Source organism: Triturus cristatus, chromosome 9 (genome assembly GCF_964204655.1).
Source record: "Triturus cristatus chromosome 9, aTriCri1.1, whole genome shotgun sequence".
Taxonomy (NCBI): domain Eukaryota; kingdom Metazoa; phylum Chordata; class Amphibia; order Caudata; family Salamandridae; genus Triturus; species Triturus cristatus.
The window spans coordinates 659,347,426-659,372,589 of NC_140592.1; the positions used below are offsets into that span (position 1 = coordinate 659,347,426).

Consider the following 25,164-nt stretch of genomic DNA (forward strand, 5'->3'; position numbering starts at 1 on the left):
CTCCTCTTCAAGAACCCACCCTTGGATTCCACCGGAATTCTTCACAGGCTTCTCCAGAGGCATTTTCTTCGAAGTCTTCCATTGTTGTCTACGGCAGGATCCGACGTCACTTCCCCTCTATGCACCCGGCACTGGTGCAGGTAACCTGGTTCCTGGTGCATCCATGGGTGGGGTGGCACTCCAACCTTCCGTCTTCCAAAGGGCTTCTTCGGGGTCCTCTGGGAAGGATCCTTCTTTAAAACTGCAACTGTGGCTTCTCAATTAACTTATATTGGGCACGCGGCTGTGTTTTCACTTTGCACACAGTTTCCGTGGGGTTCCTGAGTACTTACCGTGGGTGGTTATTTGGTCCCCCAGCTCCTTTGAGTCTTCTGGTCCAAGTACAGTTGTTCTTTGCAGTTTGCATTACACTGTCTTAGTGCATGGTTTGGTCCCCCCCTGGAGACCAGTGTATATTTGTGCTACTTACCTGATTATTGTGACGTATTCTTGAGTGCACTGTTGACATCTCTGGGTAGGAGATAATCCAATGTGTTAGGGATTGTCTTGCATAATAAATAGACTTATTTTTTATAAACTCTGTGTATTTCTTTTTCATCTAATCTATACTGTCGATTAAATGTGGTAAAACAAGCTGCTTTACACTCCTTCAAGATAAGCCTGAAGGCTGCTCTCCACAGCTACCACTTTGAGAGCTTTCTAGAGTATCAAAGACCACTAAAATCACCATTAGGGTTGCCTTGATTTGTGCAAGGCGCATCGCTCCTAAGAATGTACACCATATACTAAGCCAGCCCCTGACAGTTGGCCTTTACCAGTTTTCAACTGGGGCTACAAACCAACCACACTAGGCTACTATTGCTGTACTTGTGCTGCTCCCATAAATCAAGATAAGGGTACCAACTTAATTTTTATCTTCCAATTTCAAATTCCTTATGGCAGAGCATTTAAAAATGTCCAATTTTGTTTTTTTATGTATGTATACTGCCTTAATCTACTAATATTATTTAATCATCTCAACAATTGAAACCTCTAGGAGTCCATGGACCACAGGTTAAGAATTAGTGGGCTTCATCATTTCCTGAAATCGCTCAACTTCCCTGTAGGTAAATATGTGACCGATTCTTCCCGGTCCGCCAAGAACTCCATCGTGTCCTGATATTCCTGGTTCCCAATAAGTTTGCAACCGTATAAATATCCTTTGGTGTTATGATTTCAGAGAAAACTAGGAAAACGCCCCGCTCCTCACATCCTGTCCTAAAACAATTTACCTTGTGAATAAAAAATGTCTAGCCAAATATTTGACGAATATCAGAGGAAAACCACTACTGCCGCTGTTGTAATCTTTATGCTGTTACGGCTCCAGCGACCCACATGTTAAAACATGCTGCTGAAAGTAGGTCGAGGAGAATGTTTGGCCAAAATGACATGCAAGTAGAGAATTAAGCACCCCCCTCTTGGCACCGTTGAATCTACGTACAAGAGGAGGTGGGGAGGGGCTGTAGCACCACAAGCCCCTGTGGGATATGTATCAAAGAGAGGGGGTGCTATAGTGGTCATGGGCAGAATATTTAATCTAAGGAAAGTGCTGCACATTGTGACACAGAAAAAGCAGCATTTTACAGGATGAGGCCTGGATGGGTAACATAAAAAGGGTAATTTGCTTATTACTTAGATTGCCCGTGCATATATAGCTGCAATAGTTGTCTCATGTCATGCCAAAATGTATTATTGAAAGTATTGTGCTGTTTTGATAAGGTAGGCTATCCGACTGTTATACCCATAGACTGCTAGTCAAGTTACCCTGGTATCTCTTACAGTCGCCCCAGAAATCCTCATGTGAAACGGGTGGGGCTCTGCCTCAAGCGCTTGTCACGTGCCCTAAACAACTCCCAGCTACGTTTCTCTCCTCAGCCAAAAGCATATTGGCCACACCGAAGCCACATAGGCAACCTAGGATTAAGTGTAGAGTGGTGAAAGTCCGACTGTCACTAGGGCTGGCGAATGTTAGGGCAGCCTGCACAACTCTAAGGAAGGTTGCATCCTGCACACCAGAGGCACGTATATGAAACATTAATTCTGTCTTTGAACAGGAGTTCTGGCGGGTCAGTTTTGGTATTTCTCACACTATGAACACAACCAGTCTTTCTAAGGCTTGGATCATCTTCACCATCACCCGTCACACTCTAGACCGACTTCTACCTTCTTCCTTCATTTGCTCATTCCAGCCTGTTTCTCCCATACCCTTTTCCCAGCCTCTTACCTCTTCCTTCTTGTCAAACGCCTAATCCAACGTACTCAGAATGCACTATTGCTCAGTCTGTTGAGATACTAGTGTTTTAGGGATTACTTCGCAATCCAAAAAGGACCTCTTTTTGCTCCCTGTGTCTAATCCCCTCTTTTCAAATCTGTAGTACCTCTTCCTCCATCCAGTGCCCTCAGTGCTAAAGCAACCTTAGAGTGGCAGAACGAACCATACAAATAATCAACATAACCCAAAATGAAATATGTTTCAATTATTGTATTGCATTGCATTTATATAGTGCTTACAACCCCTGACGAGGCGTCAAAGCGCTTTTTCAGCGAGTAGCACGCTACTCCGGAACTCATAAAGGATTAGTGGTGAATTAGTATTGTGAAAATATGAAAGTAATTTGAGTGGTGGATATGTTAGTCAGTTATTTGGATTGAGAAGGATAGTGAAGGTGTAAATACGCTTTGTCTGGACTTGTCTTGGATGCGCATGATCTCTTCACTAATGCACCCCATGCACAAATGTGGATCATGACTAACCCTTTGATCCGTAGGCTTTCATTAAATCTGGTTAGGAAAGAACTTTAGTACCATTCAAAATTCTGCTTTCTTTCTATTTCTCCGTTCTGCTTAAAAGATGTCCTAGTGAGCAATGACAGAGAGCTGGGCGCCTGCACTTTAAACAAAAGGTACCGAAGTAAGCACCCTGTGGCATCACCAAGCCCGCTTGATTGGTCCCAGGTAAGCAGGTACACTGCTCAGGGTGTAAAGTTCACAGGCTTCTTTCTGTCTGGTGGAAACAATAATTCGGGGATCTGGGTCATGACTGCGCCTCCAAGGGAATGTCATTTTCGACAATTTCTTTGAACTTTTTGCCTGGCCTTTAAGGATATGGACATGGTGGTCCATAAATAGACTATTCTGCATTATTCTTTTAGACGCAGTATCACAGATGCACATATATACCCAGCACCCAGATTACAACCGGTTGGTCTTCATAACATGGTCTATTGGAAATTTATCGTAGACAGTTTCTCAAACAGTTGGTATGGAGGTAAAGGGATTTCTTCATATTCTGGTGCAGGAATGTTGCCTTCTATTTTGGTGAACACTGAACCATGAAGTGGATAGACAAAGAAAATATATCTGCTGTACAGTACCTGAGGGCAAACTGTTTTGACAAATCCACAGAGCTTTTGGTCACTGTGAAGCCATTATATTAGTTGTTTGTTTGTAGGCACCCATGCTATTGCCCTGTGTAGACTGGCTGAGACTAACAGCGAGTTTAGTTAAATGCTTTTTCACCACCACGTGCTTTACTTTGTTATTCATTATTTTAAATGTGCAACCTTAGTTTGTTTCTTATTTTTCAAATCATAGACGCTTAGGCTACACGAATCCTTCGTAAAAACACATTAACGCCGTGGTCTGCTCAAATCGATCACATATAGCAGTGGAACAGATGAACACACAAGCTCCTTTGATGTACTGAAAAATCTTTCAACAATAAAGGTATTTATTCTGCATAATCCGTTTATCCTGAGCACAGAGTCACACGCACAAAATACAAAAATTAATAAATACATAAAAGAAATAACAGTCCGTTGAAGATGGCTGAGGAACTGAGCTAAAACCGTGTTCACAAACAAGCATCTTCAATTGTCATGTTGTGTTCCCGGCATCACAATCAAAGCACAATTGGGGGATTTAAAAAGTGATCAGTTTTGTGATAAAAAAAGGGAACTTTAGAAAAGGCGGTGGCATTACTCTGACAAGACCATCAAGGCACTCACTGGAGGGGTAATGATTCTGAGGAGTAAAAGGAAAGGCTTAAGCAACTGCTCTACAGGTCTCGTTCCTGTGGCTTCACAACATGACAGGGGCTCCAAGAACTAAGTCGAAAAGTCATATGTCTACACATTACGCTTCATAATATGGATATTCTCGGGTTCGAAATGAAAATATTCTCAAACAATAATAATAAAGATTTGCTTTAGGAACTTGATGCCAACATCATTCCTCCCAAAAAACAAAAGAAAAAATCTTAATTTCAAGTCTGTGTATTATTTAAACTACTTCCACCGTTCTTCAGCACCGCTCCGAGGCCATCTCTGCTGGGAAGTGGGAAGGTTTAGTAATAATTTGGGAATGTGTAAGTGGTGGCACATCACACAGTAGTTTTAGATGAAAAGATTAAAAGAAAGGCATAGAAACCACTGGAAGACCTGCTCTAAAAGAAGAGAAAATAACTTGATTTGTCATCAGTGGACTGGCAATTTTCAAAGTCCACGAAGATGCGTCAGTAAAGGTCTGTATGTCATTTCTGTGCTCTTCACATGCCTGGTCCACCCGCTTGAGGCCCTTGGACGGGTACCACATACGGACTGTTAGCCAGAGGTCCTTCGGTTCAAGCCTATGTCCTGGTGTCCAAGTTTTTCATGTACTCCTGAAGAGCCTGCAAGCGTGCATCAATCTCAGAAAGATCAGTTGAGGGGTCAAAAACATTCTCTGCAAAAAAAGCAATGAAAGTAAAGTTATCTTTCACAGGCAACAGTAAGGGTCTTGCAAAAGGGTTCAACATCAAAGACTGCTTCCTTACAGAAGCATTAGGATGATATTGCCTAGCAACTGATGCATGCAGGAAACAGTTTATTAACCCTCTTCAGAGATCAATGAAGTGGTCCCAGAACAATCCTTCTGAATGGGACTAACTAACGCTGACTGACTTCAGACAATGCAGGAACATGAATCACCAGTTATTTTGATTTACAAAGGGAGTAGCTGTGTCTTCAAATATAGAGTAACTAAAGAAAAAACAAACAATAATTGGATGGGCTAGTGTTACCCAAAATATTCTAGGATTTAAGCTAGAACCTAAATGTGCCTTTTGAGCATCCACAAAATCCGAACGCAAACATGCGCTTGCTTCTAACCTTTTGGATTTTACTCCCTTTTTGGGTCAAGTCAATTGGATCTGAAACCCTGTATTCTTGGCTGCCAGTGGTGATGTTTCTGCATTATATTTGCTTCCTTTGTAAAGTTGAACTTCTCTTTTTACTTAGTTGTCAAATTATACAGAGTCCTTAGCGTCCAATTTTGCCTCGTTTGAATTAAGTAGCCGGCAAAACTGCAAAGTTAAACAGTTCTGGACAAGGGCTGCCTATCACAAAAGAAAGAGGCATGTAGAGAAAAACCCTACGTTCATGCCAATTCAGGTACTCAGTCCTCATGCACCCTGACACTAGTTGGGGACATTTGCATGCATACGTTCTGCTTGTTATCTTGCACTAGGGACATATTACACCCACTTCCGACGTGTTTTTTTCAATCTACTTGTAATGAGAGTTCTGCATTGTGCTCTTCATATACATAATGCTACAAGACAATACAATACAATAAACACTAAAATAGACATGCCTGTGTGTGAGATCACAGATCACTTTACAATATTTAAACAGTATATTTGACTGGCAGCAATGTGGTATTTTTAAATTCAGATAAAACTCTGGCAAAATTCTCTGAATTCCATTCTGCCTCCTTTTAATATAAATACCAGAATAAACAATTCCTAAAATACTATGGCAGCATAACTAACCTTGGCCTCGAAAGTACAGCATTATTGTAGACACTGCTGCCAGCTAGGCAGAAGCTATGGAAAACTGGTCGTGTAAAGAGTCAACCACAGAATACAACATGCCTTCTGGCAGTTAGTTTGGGGCCGGAGATCGTTTTAACAGCTATAGGAATAAGGTAAAACGTCCATGCTGCCCCCCCCCCCCCACCAGTCTCCCGTTCTACCCCACTCCCCACTCTTTCGCCTCCCTCCCCAGCTGTGACATATCTCCAATCAGTAGATTACACCTGCAATCTAACCCACCTCATGATGCAGCCATCGATCGGTTCCTTCCCCACCTAGGTCTCTCTCCTCCGCCCCGGAATCTGCACCACACCCCCATGCTGAACAGTTGACCCCTTCTCGCCCCCATCCCCTGAAACTATATTTCAAAAGGGTCATCGCACCAATAGCGCAGGCTTGGGGTCAACACCCAACATGCCGCGATCAACAACGGAGACCCAGCACACAGTAACGGAGCGAAGGGACAAAAGGCCCGATACCTGATCTATATTACTGCACCGCGCTAATCCCCTGGCATCCCAGCTACTCCTCTTCCCTCCCCTCCCCTGGCCCCACCCCACAAGTCTTACTTATATTGTTCCAATCATAAATGCAATTGAAACATAGTAAGGAACAGCAAAAGACTTCCTGTTGTCTACCTTTTATGCAACAATAATAAAAAATTACAACACTAAAACACAACAAAAACACTCCATGCTGCAAAACCAGATTTACTAGTAACTTTTCCTTTTGCATCGTGGGAACCTCATTGATCACAAAAAAAATTACAACTTGAAAAGCAAACATATCCCTTGACCCTGCAGCATGAAGGTCCAAAGATTGTAAAATGTATCTATAAAAAGCCAGGAAGGTTTAATCAAGTTTAACCTTTAGAACCCTTTAACCAACAATATTAACTGCTTTAGATTTCGAATCCAGGCAATAGTGTATAGTTACCATAGTAAGAAAGTATCTCCAAGTAGCTGTCTTGCAGATTGATCAAAACAGCGGCAGCCTCTTTTAACCCCTTCGCCGCGGCACAAATTTTGCCGTGGCGCTGGGGGGGTTTGGGGGCAGCGCGGCGCCCCCATGCTCATGACGGAACCACTCCGTCATGAGTCACGGGTGCGCTGTGCTCATGACGGAGTGGTTCCGTCACGACTCCGCCCACTGCGCTAATCGCCCGCACAGGCGGGGAATTAGCGCCGCGTGGGCGGAGCGGCCGCCAACGGCCGCAGCATGACGGAACCACTCCGTCATGAGCACACGGCGCCCGTGGCTCATGACGGAGTGGTTCCGTCATGAGCAGGGAAGGGGTTAAGCCAGGAGAGTTGCCTGTTGTTTTTTCTCGAAACACTGTTTGGTAACTGATAATATACTATAATACTGGAAACAACCCGCCTGGAAATCGACTGTTTAGCAGTTGGAGGGAGAGGGGAGCCTTCTATTTCTCCCACAACTCACAAAGATTTGAGCTGACTTCCGTACAGCTTTTTTTCTATTCAAATAAAACGAAATAATTCTCTTAACATTTAAAGCATGGAGATAACCAAATCTTTTTGTTGGCAGTATTCTTTAGGAAAATGACTTCACCAGCAGAAAGTTAACATGAAAGGCTGAAACTATTATAGGAGGGAATGAAGGAGGAGTTTCTCATTACAAATCTATCTGAATAAGAGACTATACTGGGCTAAGAAGCTTACTGACTTTACAGGCACATGCAATACCAATCAAGAATGTAGTCTTTCAGGACAAACGCTCAAATGAAACCTCAGGTATTGGTTCAAACGGAGGAGTTGTTAGTTGTGACAACACTATGTTATGATCTCATTAAGATGAGGGTTTCCGAAATGGAGGGACCACTTTATTTAGCCCTACTAAGAAATCCTTTATTAAAGGAACTTCAAAAATTATCTCCGAGAATGAGGATTTCTGTTTCCTACAGAAGAACAAAAGGCTCAAATTACCTGATGAAGAAAATAAGGCAGTACTGCCTCTTCCTGACAACCAATGGGGTTGAAATTATCTTACTGCCACCAAATATATAATCTAAACTATATGAAAGCATATGCAGCTCCGGTTGGTGGTTTCTTTGCGTTTTTGTCCATAGAAACTTCCTGTTGATTACAATGAACATATTGTACATATGTCGGTAAACTCCCTTCCCTCTATGACTGGGAGAAACTGGTAACTGGTTCAAGGGCCTTTCATGCACAAGGACATCAGTTTTCTCGCGTAGGAGATCTAACTAGAATTTATGTGCCTTAGTTGGTGAAACTGCCTTGAAATCTAGAGTATAAACTTTATATGCAATATTCAGCACCCATTTCACTTTGGTTTTTGTTCATTATTCTTCTGAAAGATTTGAAATACTCCCTCTATCACTAGAATAGATCAACGTAAAAGGGAAATCGGGAAGTCATTGACACAAATTGGCGTAAGGCTTCGCTTTACGGCTAACTGCTGCTCCCTGTGTTCCTCTGTTCTTATAATACCACCTATTATGGTACCTTTGAAGGGGGGGTCGTCAGTTGCTGGTACTATCAATGAGTGGTTGCTTTTGTTGCTGGCATTCACACCTATTCCTAAAGCTGTTTAACATGGTCTATCCCAGATCAACAGTGTCTATCCCTATCTCTGATCATCATCGGACCTGTAATAAGGAAAATGCATTATCTTCATTTGACGATCATTCCTGAATCCCGAGAGAAGCTACTCACAGCTATGAAGATAGATGCAGTGGTATGGTGAGATAACAATATTGGTGGTCTAGGAAACTATAGATCACTGAATGTGGACGAGTAAGCAATTATATAGGATCAAGAAATCCGGACAATGGTCTTTACAAATATCTTCAGCGAATCTTTGCATTGACTCCTCAAGAAATCTGTAGGACCAGCATAAAAGTGTGCACATTGCTTGTTATTTAAAGGAGTGTAGTTCTTCTGTTCCACACACCTTCCTTCCAACAGTATCTATGCACTGGCTTTCAACTTCTGGAAAAATCAAAGGTTCTGGTGCAGAAGCGTGGCACATCCTTATTGCAGAAACTATGAATTAACCTATTTTTGGATAACACCTGAAAAAAGTGGGGTAATTCTGTAGGGTTATGTTTTTAAGTCACCTTGAGTTGCTCATTTTAATAGTAGATGGCATAATTAATGTTTCAGTTGGCAACTCAGCAAACAAGAATCAGTGTCAAAGGCTTGATGGAAATGCTTAGCTCCAGAGCCTAAACGATCAGTGACAATGATATTTTTGGCATCTCTAAAGCTATGTTAAGTTTCACTGCGACTACTGCTATTGAGGTGACAACTGCTCAAGACTTTGTGGTTAATGGATGTGTTAAAAGATGTCTCCTAAATTTTGAACGGTTGCATGTCGAAGTTTTGTGCAAATGATGTCATGTTGAATGATGTGTTGAGTGCTTAGAAGTTGGTGGACTCTGCGACCAAGGAGGTTCTCAACATCGAATAGTGAGTTCTTTTCAACATCATGTTCGACAGGCATCGAAAATGCCAACTTGATCTGCAGTGGCGTTAACGTCAGGAGTCACTATGCATTGAGAGCATGGTTTTAGCGGAAGGAGCCCCATCCATCTTGCTGATGCAGCGATTACCTTCATCAAAGCGTCTTCAAATAATCCTCAAGCCTTTCCTTCAGAAGAGTCACAGTATGTTATTGTCTTCCAGCCATTTTATGATAGAAAAAACATTCTTCCACTAAAAGAGAATTGGGAAGGCAGACCACCCACAGCCCATGTGGATCATTTGCTGTTTTCTTCCTGTTACAACAGGAGCAGTTTACAAAAAGTGAAGGCATGGTGGAAAAAAAAGCCTGAACTTAGTTAGGAAAAGGTCAGCAACACTCACAGATGACTTGAATGTTGATAAAAAGGAAACAGTAATTGAGTCAAATCCTCTAAGAGCTTCAGGGGTAATTTTCCAATGAGCGTTGCAAAGAACTGAGCCTCTCCATCAACGGTACATAGCTGCTTGAAAAAGAAGACTATTTTCAATATTTCATACATGATCCCTATATGGCCACATTTGCATTCACTTATTATATGTTTTACCCTTTCATTTATGTAGCAAAGTTAAAAGGTATATTTGAAACTCTTTTTACGTGTTATTTTGATGCTTAGCTTCACATACAAATATATATATATATTTTAAACTATGAAATATTGAACATTTTGCATTAGTTCGGCAGTAGTGTGTTTGGTCTACATTTAAAACTGCTGCATTACTACCTTTTAAATATATATATATTACCTACTGGCGGTCGCCAGTAGGTAGTTATAGTTAGGACCCCTTTTCCATAGGAAATCCGCAACATTCTATTTTGAATAACTTTGGCGCCGGTCGATGAATCCTCGCGAATTTCTCAAAATAGGTGGGGCGCTACGCTCCGCTCCTACCCTGAAAGTCTCGGGGGGATTCGTCAAGCGGGGGCTGAGATAAAAGGGGGGTCCCAAAACGCGTTTTTCCCATGCATTTTTCCATAGGACCTTTAGACAGAGCTACAGCCCGAACGGCTGAACAGAATTACTAGAAATTTGGCAGAGAGGTAGTCCCTATGTCAAGGAAGTGCCTTTTGTAGGTTTGGTGTAAATCTGTTCAGTAGATTCTGAGAAAATAGCCTTTAAATCAATATATATATCTGAGCCCGCTTACGGTACGCTTACCGACGGTGGCGTGCGCGAGCGCGATTCTGATTGGCTCTTAGATCTTAGTAAACATTCGAATCGGCCGAAACCAGGAAGCGGCGTCCGCCATTTTGGCTCTCGCACTGAGTGTTATTTATCAAACATGATGCCCAAAAACATGTTACGGGGCTGTTTTGACAACTCCCTCCCACATAGTCATGTTGAGGGAGTCCCCAAACATCCCCCAAGAGCAAAAACGGTTTTATTTTTTTTTTGGCAATTTCGCCGAGTATGCTTACCGTACGCTTACCGTAAGCGTACGGTAAAAAATAGAAATAAAAAAAACACTATCCACACTTACCCCACCCCCTGTGCTTTTGGTGGCCGTAGGCCACCAAATGTACAGGGCTTATAACATCAGTAAAAAAACTATATTTTGGCAACATGAAATTATAAAATCGAAATAAAAAAAACACTATCCACATTGACCCCACCCCCTGTGCTTTTGGTGGCCGAAGGCCACCAAATGTACAGGGCTTATTAAAGTTGATAAAAACCGTGCACGGAACGCACTGCGTTAAGTGGGCGCGCACGCCTCGAATGGCGTAAAGTAACTTAGCATTTAAAAAACCGTACAAATTCACTGAAAAAACCATAGGTTTCACACACGTTATAGTTAGGAATTAGCATTTAAAAAACCTTGCAAATTCACTGAAAAAACCATAGGTTTCACACATGTTATAGTTAGCGGAAATTTTACTGATAAAAAACCAATGAAATTGCCCCGTTATAGTTAGTGCTGGCAACTATAACTCACGCGACCGCAATCTTCTGCTGATGACATATGTGTCTTTATAAAAAAAAATATTTGTAATATATGTATAGCTAAAAATGTATGGAAGAAGACATGGGCAAATAAGTGTCTAAATACAGTATTAGCATCAGCAGAGGATTGCGGTCGCGTGAGTTATAGTTGCCAGCACTAACTATAACGGGGCAATTTCATTGGTTTTTTATCAGTAAAGCTAACTATAACATGTGTGAAACCTATGGTTTTTTCAGTGAATATATATATATATATATATATATATATATATATATATATATATATATTATCTACTGGCGGTCGCCAGTAGATAGTTATAGTTAGGACCGTGTTTCCATAGGAAATCCGCAACATTCTATTTGGAATAACTTTGGCGCCGGTCGACGAATCCTCGCGAAATTTTCAAAACTAATGGGGCGCTACGCTCCACTCCTACCCTGAAAGTCTCAGGGGGATTCGTCAAGCAGGGGCTGAGAAAAAAGGGGGGTCCCAATACGGGTTTTCCCCATGCATTTTCCCATGGACCTTTAGTCCGAGCTACAGCCCGAACGGCTGAACAGAATTACTTGAAATTTGGCAAAGAGGTAGTCCTCAGGTCAAGGATGTGCCTTTTGTAGGTCTGGTGTAAATCTGTTCAGTAGGTCCTGAGAAAATAGCATTTAAATCAATATATATATCTGTAAGCGCGCTCCGTGCGCTTACCGTAAGCTTACAGTACGCGTACAGTGCCGTGCGCGAGCTCTATTCTGATTGGTGGTTACATGACTGTAAACATTCGAATCGGTCGAAATCAGGAAGTGTCATTTTCTGTCTCTCGCACTGAGAAACAAAGGTGGGGAACGTGAAAAGGGGGCAACGAAGAGAGTTGCAGACCCCCTAGTGTTTGTCAGGGGGTCCAAGAAGGACCCAAAAGTACGGAAAATACATTTAATAATTTTAAAAAAAAATCGCGGAGTGCGCGTACGGTAAGCTTACCGTACGCGCACGGCAAAAAAAAATAAAAAAAATAAATAAAGAAGTAACCATCACATTTATTAAATAAATTAAAGGACCCACAAGGGAGAAAAAAACAAATGTTACTGTGTAAAAAAAGGCGAGGCGCGCACGGCATGGACTGCGCAACGTGGGCGCTCGGTGCGCGAAGCTCACCGTGCGCGCAGGGTGTGCGCACAGTGAAAAACCAGAAAAAAATAAATAAATAAATACATAACTTAGCATTTAAAAAACCGTACAAATTCACTGAAAAAACCATAGGTTTCACACACGTTATAGTTAGGAATTATCATTTACAAAACCTTGCAAATTCACTTAAAAAACCATAGGTTTCACACATGTTATAGTTAGCTGTACATTTCACTCGTAAAAAACCAATGAAATTCCACGTTATAGTTAGATCAGGTAACTATAACTTGCGCGACCGCAATCCACAATGTGTAATTTCAGATGTCATCATTGATGTCATGAGTTATGTCACTGACCATGTCATGAGTGATGTAATATGTGACGTCATCAGCAGTTTATTGTGGGCGCGCAAGTTATAGTTACCTGATCTAACTATAACGTGGAATTTCATTGGTTTTTTACGAGTGAAATGTACAGCTAACTATAACGTGTGAAACCTATGGTTTTTTAAGTGAATATATATATATATATATATATATATATAATATATATATAAAAGTGTTTCGGGATACAGCACACAAGTTTGACTATTCTATTGTTTATGATTAACACGGAAGAGCCTGCGATTCAGAAGGTAATTTTCACTTACACTTGCAAACACGTCTCCTTCCGTCCCAGCTACCTGGAAAACAGATTTTACACTTTAGGAGAATTGGGAGTAGGGGACAGAACCAGTCCAAACTGTGCTTAAGATAGTTTCCCAGAATTTCCAGACAAAACCACCTTTTCTGGAAGATGCATCAAGAGAATATAGCCCGCTGGTACAGGCTATACAGATTATTTAAGGCCCTGAACTAGAGTCATAGCAAGGAGCAGGGGCCTTTAGCAACTGGTATAGCACTAGGCAGAAGGGTAATAAGGCTATTAGACCATTTCACCCAATGAAGGTAGACTGTTCGAAGCTCAAAAGGGAGAAGCAAATATTTGAATTTTGGAGCAGAAAGCCCACACCAGTCATTAATAGCCCTTAGCCAATCTATTCTTCAATGGAGTTCTCAACATTCCAGTCTTCTAATAAGGTCTACTTTAAGGCTCGGTAGGTCATATGTGGTATGAGCATGAAGTCTCCCAGTAACCTGAGCCTTCCCAGACTATAGCATTTAGAAAAACAGAAGACAAAGCATCTAGCAATACAGGCAAGTAATTAGTAAATGACCAGAAGAAGGTGGTTCTTTCCAAATACAATTTCAGGGTTCCAGAAACATTTAAAGTATACAATTTCTCCTCATCAGAGGAGCAAGATGTCTAGACTGAAATACAGTAATAGTTTACTGATATAAGTGGAATTCTATCAACTTGTTTCATGTGAAAGTAACTATCAATTCAGAAGACCACCTAGTTTTTTGCGAGGAGGCCGGAGCCAACAGCGCCACAGGGTATCTTGCCAGCGTAACCGAGGCCAAAGGCAGCGGCACGGGGGCAGAACCACCCAAGGGATCCGCGGGGCCCAAAGGAGCCAACGGCAGCGCCGCGGCCGGAGCCAACGGCTGCGCCGCGGCCGAACCCGAAGACTGCGTCGAGGCCGAAGCCAAAGGATGCGCCGAGGCTGGAGCCAACGGCAGAGCCGAGGCTGGAGACAAACGGCGGTAGCGACGAGGCCGAAGCCAAACACCGGTAGCGACGAGGCCGGAGCCAACAGCGCCACTGGGTATTTATCTTGCCGACGTAATCGAGGCGAAAGGCGGCGGCACGGAGGCAGAACCACCCAAGCGGTCCGCGGGGCCCAAAGGCTCTCCGGAGGGACCCGATGGGACAAAGAAACGGCCCATGGCCGACAAAATTACCTGTACTTCTTCCGGAGGCACGTACTGGCCCCAACAATGCGGGTAGCCCCAGGCCCCAAAGGAGCCGCGGGGGAGTGACCACCTGCCCCCACCACCGAGTCCCGCGACCGGTGAGGGCTAGACGAAGAGCGACGCCGCTCCTTCGACCTTTAATGGCGCTTGTCACTTACCTGTCCTCGATTCCGATGAACAATGGTTTCGGCTGCGCCAGCGAACCACCCATGGGAGTGGGACCTTGAGTGGTGCGGTACTGAGTGCCGGGCCTCCAACAACTACCGGGAACGCTCCCGCAAGTCGTCTGCGCCATGGCCCGACAATCGGGGCACGTCTCGGGGAGATGGCGTGCCCCAAGCAGAAGAGACACACGCTGAGCGGGTCCGTGACTGACATGGTCCGACGGCAGTCCCAACGGGACTTAAACCCGGGCATCCCCACTGCACCAAATGTCGAATTGTCGACAAAAACAAGACACAAGTCTCATAAACAAGTCCATTTTATTGACTAGGAGTACCACTCTCTCTCGGATCTGCGCTTGCTGGTATGGAAAAAGAAAGAACTAACGTCAGCGCGCATTGCTGGCGCCTAAGTAGTCTCCGTGACGTCATCTCGGCGGTTACGATGCCAGCGATGGACGTGGAGCCGCACAACGCCACCTGCTGACCCACAGGGGTGCTGCTGACGAAAAACTTTCCGGATCCAGTCTGACGCCTGGGGGGTAAGGAATCGATCACGAACGTGTCTCTTTCAGATATTCAGAGGCAGACAGCAATACAGGGACTTTGATTGGAAATTAGGTGAGAAACCAGTCGAGACAGTGAAGATGTATATTTATCTGGAGAGATGTTTTTCAGTCACTAGAAACCACTCCTAGCACATTAAGCTAAAGGCTGCATCTCATAGAAGCGTTTAAAAAAGAGTTTATTCTTCTTCTGCAAAGAGGCCTTTTTATCCCCTTCTTGAAATTTTCCGCACTGACATCCCCTCTACTTTGTCCTATGCACTAGAGTACATTTCTGTAAAAAAGTGGTCTATCTTAACTTCGAATGAAGGGTAGCTTCTTCACAAGATATCCATAACTAGCCAAGCTATACCATTACAAGCCTTACACCTTGAGCTTACAGTAGTCAGCGCCTATATAAGGGCTGTGGCAAATATAATTAGATAGGGATACTATCTACTGCATGCAGTAGAAGGTTCCTGGAGAGCTTTACTAAACCAAGAAACTTTTCAGGTTGGTGCAACGCAGCACATTTAAAAAAAATAAAAATAATGATAGCTTTAGAACACTCAATTCTCTATCGCCTTCTTGCAGTCATGGTCACCTGTACTTTTAAATTTGTTACTGAAAAAAATACTTAGAGACCGCATTTCAACCTTGATGTTGCACACAGTTTCCAATTAGCTCACTTTATGCCCTTTACCGCTAATCTTGAATATAAGACTGACCAAAAATACTTGAGATTCACACTAGACCATAGCGTTAGACGATGCATAATAATGCTTCGTTTAGGGAGCCTACCATTAAAAGCCTATACTAAACACTGGAATACCACAGGTGATAAGTTGGGAGCTAGCGATTTGTGTAGAGGAAGCAAACAAAATATTATGCATGTAATATATAGCTGCAGAGATAAAGTCTTGTTCGAAGCTCGGCGCTGATTTATAAAACCAATATGTTTTAGATACAATTTATTGAGCACCAGTGATCTGACAAATTTGATTAAGTCACCTCCAAATGAATTTGTATGAGATAACTTGTATAAATTTTAAAATCTTTTTTACCATTATTTTAAAGTTATGTATATGAACCAGTATATTTAAATACCGTACTGATTTTGTACATATTTTATATTATTGATCTCTGATGAGGTCTAAATCAACAAAATCATTACAAACAACCACAAGGTGTGGGTCCATCACCAACATCAACCAATGACAGGCTTTGCAGGACTTGAATCCTGTTTTCCTAGATGACATCTTCCAAACAAACGAAGAGGAAAATCCTCACAAATACTCTACAAAATGTAAAAAAACAAAAATACAAAAATTGAGTTTAACAGTGACTGAGGGGTAGCTCTTCTTCTGAAAGAAAAGAATGGAGGTCAGCACGCCTGGGTGACGGCTATATAGGTGCTGTGACATCACTTCCGGCCCAGACAACGCACGTGGAGCCAATCGGCGTACAAGGATACTGCTCATGAAAAAATCTTCCTGATCTAGTCTGACGCCTGGAAAATTCAAAGGTAAAAATCTTCAGCTAGAAGTCTCTATCAGATAAGGAATATTATTAATCAGTTAGGATAGTGGGGGAGGATGTGGCCTAATGGCTAGAGAGGTCGACCTCGAAGTTGGGGAACTGGGTTCGAGTCTCGGGAGGGATGCTCACCTTTGATTCTGGGCAAATCACTTAATCTCTCCATGTCGAACAAAAATGAATTTGTCCGTCTGTATTGCAACTGGTGCTCATGTAAAGCGCTCCGATACCTTCGGATCAAGTTCACACTATATAAAACTCCAGCTTAAATAGATATAAAGGACAGTGCCTGGGCCGATCCACAAAGGCACGTAAGAGTACATGCGAGTATCCCTGCACTACTGCTTTCCATACTCATGAAAGCTTTCCTGAATTGGCCCCATAGTGTATTGTTCTGGAAATGTATACCTCTCACAGTTCATCAAGAATCTAATGTATGAGCACCAACTGCTTGGTCTTCTACTGACTGGTACTTCACTCAATGAAGAGCCACATTTTTCATCAGAACCTTAGGCCATCCTGGTTCTTAACATCCTTGGATAACAGAATGGAGCGAATGGCTAGAGGGTTCTTCTCACGTTCTGCTGACTCACTAATCAATGCTTGAAAAACATGGCAAACAATATAACATTGAAAGTTTGGCAACAATCTGCATATTGGGTCCTAACTGTTTTGTGGAAGTCAACCCTATTAACAGGGATTTCAGATTACACAGCTGCTTTTCATGAGGCACTTACTACACCCTCCAGCTGAGAAAAGAAAAAACACTGTGGATATAAGGGATTTCAACATTTTGGTGGACTATGCATATGAGGGAATTCAACATTTTGGTGGATTGTGAGGAGTACGATAAGGATGTGATTGAAGGTAAGTGTTACCTACTTGACCCTAGGCAGACACATTTAGCCATTAATCAAATTGATGAGATGTTGTACCTGGGTGAATGGGTTGGGCACTTTAAATATTGTATGCCCAATTCACATGGTGAGACCACAATAATACTGTTTTGTTAGCTGGGCCCAGGTCATAAGGGGTTAGTCTACTGTGAGTAGATGAAGGTGTTAGCTGATACATTTATCTGCTTGTGTGAGTGGAGGTTCTGGTCTCCGCTGGAGAAATTTCCTTGAAGGAACTATAGATATAATTTAATTCCTCAAAGCAGAAGGTCTTTAACCAGCTGTGGAAGTAGAAATACAGACCAGCATTTGCATAGCCAACAGGTATTTCACTGGTTGCAAGCTTATTAGCTTTGTCAAAGCTTGTTTTTTGTCATAGGTTTTGCACAACTTTACTGTTGGGAAGCGTCTTGGCCCTCACCAATCTAATAAAATATAACATTGGCTGAAAGCAAAAGGATTATGGTTTCTTACCCTGTAAACATCTGTTCTTGGTCTGTAGTGCTGAAGATTCACATGATTTGCATAAGCTGCTATCCAATGTTGGGTTCGGATGATTTCAAATTGTTTTTGTTCCAAGACGTTTTCTTCGAGTCACAAGGCTATGTGACTCCTCCTCTTGGTGATACTGCGCATGGTCATCAACTCCACTTCCAGATTCTTTTGCCGTAGATAGGCAAGAAAGGAGCAGTCATATATATCAGCAATGTGATGTCCATGCAGTAATATGATGTAAGTATGTAAAGTATATAAACTGCAACCTACACAGGGTTTTTGGGGAGGAGGGATGGTGCATGTGAATTTACAGCACTAAATGCCAAGAACAGATGCTTACAGGGTAAGTAAATTGATCCGTTCGAGGCATGGGACTGTAAAGCATTCCCTTTCCCTTGGCAGTGGTTAACCTGTGGGGGTTGCAGTTGTTTGAAAAAGAGTTGTTAGAATAGCTTGGCCAATATTGGCTTGTTGACGTGCAAAGACATCCACACAATAATTTTTTGTGAATGTGTGTGGAGCACACCACGTTGCTGCTTTGCTAATATCAGCAATAGGAATGTTCCCTTAAAATGCCATAGAAGCTCCTACTTTCCTAGTGGAGTGAGCCGAACGTGGATTAAGTAAAAACCTTTTAGCTTTGGCATAGTACGTCTGGAAGCATTTGACTATCCATCTTGAAATTCCTGATTTAGAAATTGCCTTTCCAATGTGAGGAGGTGTCAAGGCAATAAATAACTGCTTAATCTTTCTGAATGTTTTGGTCCTGTCAATATAATACATTAGAGCTCTTTTAGCATCTTAAGTATGTAAAGCTCTTTCTGCAACTGAATCTGGTTACGGAAAGAAAACAGGTAATTCTATTGATAGATTAATATGAAAGTTAGAAACCGCTCCCAATGAAGTTGGAAGAAAGGTTCTTCAAGGGTTGGGCCCTGAATTTCACTGACTCTTCTAAGTGAAGTAATAGCAATTAAAAAGGCGAGTTTCCATGATAAATATTGCAATTGACAAGAGTGGAGGTGTTTAAATGGAGGCCCCATAAGTCTTGTTAGCATGATGTTTAAGTTCCATGCTGGTGCAGATGGAAGTCTGGGAGGAAGGATTCTTATAAGTCCCTTAATAAAAGCTTTGATAACAGGTATTTTAAATAATGACAAGTGTTGTCTATTTTGCAAATAAGCGGCAATAGCCGCCACCTGCATTGAAGTATATGCCAACCCTGTGGTTTGCAAATGCAAGAAGTAATAATTATCTGTACTTTTGCATTGAGGGGGTTGATGTTTTGTTTCTGAAAGTAAAGAACAAATCTTTTCGATTAAGCAGCATTACATTGCCTTGTGGTAGGTTAGCGAACTTCTTTAAGAATGTACATAAATTGCTGTGTTAAGTTTAAGTACCCACATTCTAAGGAGCCATATTGGAAGGTTCATTTCTTTTGGATGTCTTGGTGTTCATTTGTTCTGTGTGAGAAGGTCCAGGTTGAGGTGAAGCTTCTCATGTGGAACTAGGGAGAGCTCCAACAGTGTTGAAAACCATGGTTGGCGAACCCATGTTGGTGCTATAAGTATCATTGTAAGAGATGTTTGTCTGAGTTTCCTGACCACTAATGGAAGTAGTGGGAGAGGAGGAACCGCGTATGACCAGTTCATCCATAGAGTGTTGCCCTTGAACCGCTGGTGTGAGTACCTGCTTGCAAAGTCTGGGCATTTTGAATTTTCTGAGGTTGCGAACAGATCTATTTGTGGAAACCCCCATCTTTGTAAGTGTGGTAGGAGGACTGTGGGTGGAGTTCCCATTCATGGGATTGTTGCTGCATTCTGCTTCGAAAGTCTGCAACTTGATTGCTTGTCCCTGGGACATGTTCTGCTAGAAGATGCATGTTGTGATGTATTGCTATGCTCCATATTTTCTGTGCTAACCGGGATAATTAGAGAGAGTGCGTCTCCCCCACCTCCCCTGTTTTCGGATGTAATACAGAGTTGTCATATTGTCTGTTTGAATTAGGATAACTTTGTTTTGTAGCTGAGGTAGGAAGGCTTTCACTGCTAGGTGAGCAGCTTGCAGCTAAAGGTATTGATAAAGAGATCCATGTGTTTAGAGTCCCACACACTCTGAATTGTGAGGTTTTGCAGATGAGCGCCCCAACCAGTCAGGGAAGCAACCGCTGTGAGAATTATTTGTGGAACTGGGTCTTGAAACAGCTGCCCCTTGGATAAATTCTGTGGATTCCACCATTGCGGAGAGTGGTGTGTGCTGATGTCTCCCAGCACTAGATCATGAAGCTGACCCAGTGACTCTGTCTATTGATGGGAGAGACATTTCTGGAGAGGTCTTGTGTGTAGTCTGGCATGTGGGACTATGGAATTGCAAGATACCATCATGCCTAGAAGTGGTAGAAATGTTTTGGCTGGGATTTGAGTCACAGTTCGAAACTGTTGAACCAATGTTACTATGCTGTTTATTCTGTCTGTATTTGGATATTCTAACGCTGATTGTGTGTTGAGCATGGCTCCTAGATACTGCTGTATCGTAGCTGGTTGTAGATGTGACTTCTGTAGGTTGATGGTGAACTCTAATTGATGTAGTAGGGTTAGGGTTTGTAAAGTATTTTGTTGGCAACAGCTGAGGCTGTTTGCTTTTTTCAAAATATGGAAAGACATGGATGTTTTGTCTGTTTAGATGTACTGCTACTACTGCTAGACATTTTGTGAATACCCATGCTACAGTGGCAATTCCATAGGGAAGAACTTTAAATTGATAATGGTTTCCTTGGAATTGAAACCTTAGATATTATCTGTGTGCGGGATGGATAGTTATATGGAAATAGGCGTCCTTTAAGTCTAAGAAAGCCATGAAATCTCCTTTTTGTAGCAAAGGAATGAGTTCCTGTAGAGTGACCATATGGAAGTGTTCCAATGTGATGTTGATTCAGTGGTCTGAGTTCAAGAATAGGGTGTAGCGACCCATCTGTTTTGAGAATAAGGACGTATAGAGAGTATACTCCTCTTCCCTGATACTGTTTTTTGAACTGATTCTATTGCTCCTTTTGGTAATAGAGCTGTTATTTCCTGTTGTAGGAGATTTTGATGTTGTATTGATAGTTTGTGTTTGCAAGGTGGAATATTTAGAGGAGTTGTAATAAGCTCCAGACAGTAACCACGATGGATAATAGCCATTGATCTGTTGCGATTGATTTTCATGTTGAGAGAAAGGGTTGAAGACGACCTTTGACAGGTGTTAAATGGTCTGGTGGAATGGTCATTTTTTGGTATTACTGTTTGATGTATAGGTATTATTCCCGCGACCTTTTCCTTTAAAATTGTTTCCTCTGAAGGAACCCCTGTTCAATGTTTTAGGAGTAGAAGTTTGTCCCTGGTTATTTTATGCTGACCTAGTATTGTCTGAAGAGGCAGATCTTGCACCTGTAGGTGCTTGTTGGAAAGCCCCATTGATTTTGCGACCTCAGTGTTCTTTTTCATTTTCTCAAGGGCTATGTCTACTTGAGAGCCAAAAAGATGTTTTTTTTTCAAATAGGAGTTTTAAAATTGCGTGTTGTACCTCAGGCTTAAATCCTGAGACACGGAGCCATGCATACCTACCTAATAGGAGGCTAGTATTTATACCTCTAGGAGCGAGGTCAGCTGCGTCTACTGCATATTTTATAGAATTGTTGGTAATAAGCTTTTCCTCATTAACAATTTCCTGCCCCCTTTTTCTGTGTTCCTCTGTGCGGTGTTGGAGGAGCCCCTCCATTTCGTCCCAGTGGGCTCGATCATATCTAGCTATTACAGCCTGGGTGTTGGCTATACGCCAATGGTTAGCGGATTGTGCAGCTACATGTTTTCCAGAACCATCTATTAGTTTAGATTCTTTCTCTGGGGTGGTGCATCACCTAATGTTTGGGAGTTTGCCCTTTTTCTTGCATTAAACACTAGAAGAGAGACTGGGGTTAACTGGTCTCTAATATATATCGGAACTGAGGGTGCAGCTTTATACTTTTTGTCAACGTGAGGTGTTATGATTCCAGCCTTGAAAGGGTCTTTAAAAATGTCCTCTACATGACGTACCATGCCTTTCAGGAGTGGTAGATTCTGTGCTCCCCTTGGAGCATTAGATACGTTTTCAGAAAGGAAATCCTCTATTGTGTCCTTTTGTAAAGGTACTTGATGGAAGGCTGCTGCCCTTGCTATTAAATCCTGAAACGCAGAGGCATCATCAGGTGTTGTTGGTCGAATGAGATAGATATCAGGGTCTTTATCCCCTTGTGGTTCAATATCATATTCATCTCAAGCATCCCCAGGGTGTATGTTCTGTGGTATAACATCATTATCCTATACTACGGGTGAGTGAGGGGATATGTCACCTGTCTCAGATAGGTCTGGGGAGTGAGGTGGTTGAGTGGATGGTGGGGGTGGTGTTAGTAGGTTAAGTGAAGGTGGAATATGGATATGCAAAGGGCTAGTGGCAGCATCCTTCTTTGGAGGCTGTTCAGGAACATGCAAAGCCTCTTTGAATGTTAACTATTTTTTATTTTTAAGAAGAGTGGGGTTTTGCTGGTTGAAGAACTTTCTTCTTTGTTCCAGGCGGAATTTGGTGCGTTTTCGGCCTAGGATCAAGCCGTTCATGCTTTACATTGAGGATTGGCTCCGGTGGAGATTTCGGTCTGAAAATGAAACACTTCAGTGAAGGATGCTTTGATTTAGGTGCAGCTGTGGTTGGATCCGAAATCGTATGTTTTTGTTTTGGTGCCAAAACTGATGGTCGAGGCATTGTAGACCCAGAGGTCGACGAGGTGAGGCTCCTGCTCTAGGCCGAGCTTTCAGAGCCGAGCCAGAGGGCGAGGCTTCTGAGTCTGTTTTTCGGTGCACGCCATGGCTTTCTTACAGTGGGGGACAGGTTGCAGTTTTTTCAGACGGAGACGATATTTTGGGCTTTGCATCATGGGTAGAATTACTCATTGTCCGATGCTTCTGTACTGGTTGGAAGGTGGCTAAGTCCTGGGCAGAATCTGACTGGGAATCGTGTATTGATAATGATTCCTCTTGTGCTGCCGATGCTTCCTCGCCTTACTCCTGTTCTCGACCTGACATGCCCAGTACATCGTCCGACTGTTCACACTGCATCTCTTGTCGTCAAGCACGTCGATCTCAAAGAGACTTTTTGATCAAAATGACTTGCAGGCCTCACAGCTTTCCTCTCGATAATCTGGTGAGAGGCATAGATTGCAAACGGAGTGTTGGTCGTATGGAAATATTTGGACTTCAGACAGAAGCGGAACAGAGTTCTTTCCATTAGCAGGTCATTCTCAAAAGGACTGTGGAAGTGAAGAAAAGGCCCAGCCGTTCGTGGACCCGCTCGCAGAAGGGTGATTTGCTTGGAACAAAATAAAACTACAAGATTGAGACAATACCGTTGAGTGGAGATCTACTAGAGAACCGGAGAGAGCCCGAAAGAGTCTCAAACCGGAGCGGAGAGATCACATCAGAACCCGTAGGTGGAAAAAACACAATCTGGAAATGGAGTCAATGACCATGGGCAGTATCATCAAGAGGATTGTGATTAAAAGAAAACTTCTTGGAACAAAAACAACTTGTAATCATCCGAGCCCAACACTAGATGGCAGACTTATGCATTGCATGTGTTTCTACAGCACATATTGCCTCAAACATGTTTTTTGGGCTAAAAAAAAAAAAAAAAAAAAAAAAAGACACATTGCCATAATAGTTCCTGACACTGGGAACTTCTTTGAATGTGTGCGTGTTCCTAATAAAATGGCAGAATGTCGTCACTCACAGTGAAGTTAGCAAAAGGCTGAAATGAGCTGACCTACTGCCCTGTGCTACATGCTGCAGTGGGCGGAAGAAAAATGTGAATGGCGCAATAACAGGCAAAGAAGGTTGGAGGCAGCCCTTTATAAGTAAGTACATTATACATATAATTTTAGCAAAATCAAAAGGTCTTGGCAAACAAAGACCTAAAAGTCTTGGCACAAGGGAGGAATAACTGGGTTTCTGAGACCTTCAAGTTGTTATAGGAAAATCCAAACTCTATGGTACAGGGCAGCTGGTGACATTTAAAAGTTGTGAGGAGTAAAAGTTGGGTATAAGTGTTATGTTGGGTGTGGGGAGAAAACTTTCAAGAAACCAGTGGGAAATGGGACATTTTAAAGCAAATTTAAAAAAGAAAGAAGGTTTAGAAAGCAATTGTAAAAGTGTAGTGATTAAATATATAAACACATCAAAACCTGCCCCATATCTTACTGCATTAAATACATCAAACAGTTACTTTAGTGAGCCAATTGTACAATTGGACATCGGTATTAGGGAAATGAAACTATGAATATGTTGCACATAAGCAATCTTAACAATTGACAGCTATAAATAAACACTGACTGTCAGATCATCATAGTGCAAAACCTGCCATTGAGAGCAGATGGGCCCCTGCAAAGAATGATTAACAATTAGTTATGGCCAGCATCTAGGCAATGGAGCTCATTATTGTTGTTCTGTCATACATGTGGAGCTGGAATGTAGTCCTGCAGGAGTGTGTAGTCTGAGTGAAAGTAAACATGCATAATGCTAGACAGCCCTGAAAAATGAAAACCTGGTCTTGAATATTAGTTGGTGGTATTCACATTTGAAACAATTAAATGTTAGTTCTTTAGGATTATAATTGTCAGTTAACAATTAAAAGCTCATAAAAATCAATTCCAATTGCTTCAAATGTGAATGCCACCATCTAAAATTCAGACCAGCTTTCCCTGCTTTATTTTCGCTCTACATGCAGCAGGAAGCACTCACCAGGGACGAACACATTCCAGCTCACAATTTACGATGTCCACAATCTTTCCATATATTATCAGAAATATGAAATAAATAAATTGCCAGTTCAAACACATTTTGTCTATAAGACTTACAATTATCTTAATGGATACGGAGCGCGCCAAGACTGGAACAGCGCTTAGTGATTTTTTAGCGTTACAACAAACAATTGATGGACGGAATGCTGACAATGCAGACATTCTCCCCCAGTCAAGAGATCTGGGTTAAATCCATCGTTCTTTTGCCCACTACACCACCCCAGTTTAGACATGGCCATATGCAAATCAGTCTTGACCCTGTGCCTCATGGGAACAGTCCAGCCCGAACTGCCAAGCCATGTCTTCCCTGGACCGGAATCAAGCATTCTAGGACCGGTTTCTGGCTAT

The 25,164-nt window shown here is 42.3% G+C and overlaps 1 protein-coding gene across 2 annotated transcripts in view; it reads right to left on the reverse strand.

Moving 5' to 3' along the window:
• Window positions 1–3,732: 3,732 nt before the first annotated feature.
• Window positions 3,733–25,164, reverse strand: part of CCDC61 (coiled-coil domain containing 61) — a 538,795-nt gene continuing 517,363 nt past the window's right edge. For both annotated transcript variants that reach the window (XM_085625716.1, XM_085625715.1), the window contains exon 14: window positions 3,733–4,761. In XM_085625716.1, the coding sequence (XP_085481842.1) occupies window positions 4,667–4,761 (95 nt within the window). In that variant the 3' untranslated portion in view covers window positions 3,733–4,666. The remainder of the gene's footprint in view (window positions 4,762–25,164) is intronic.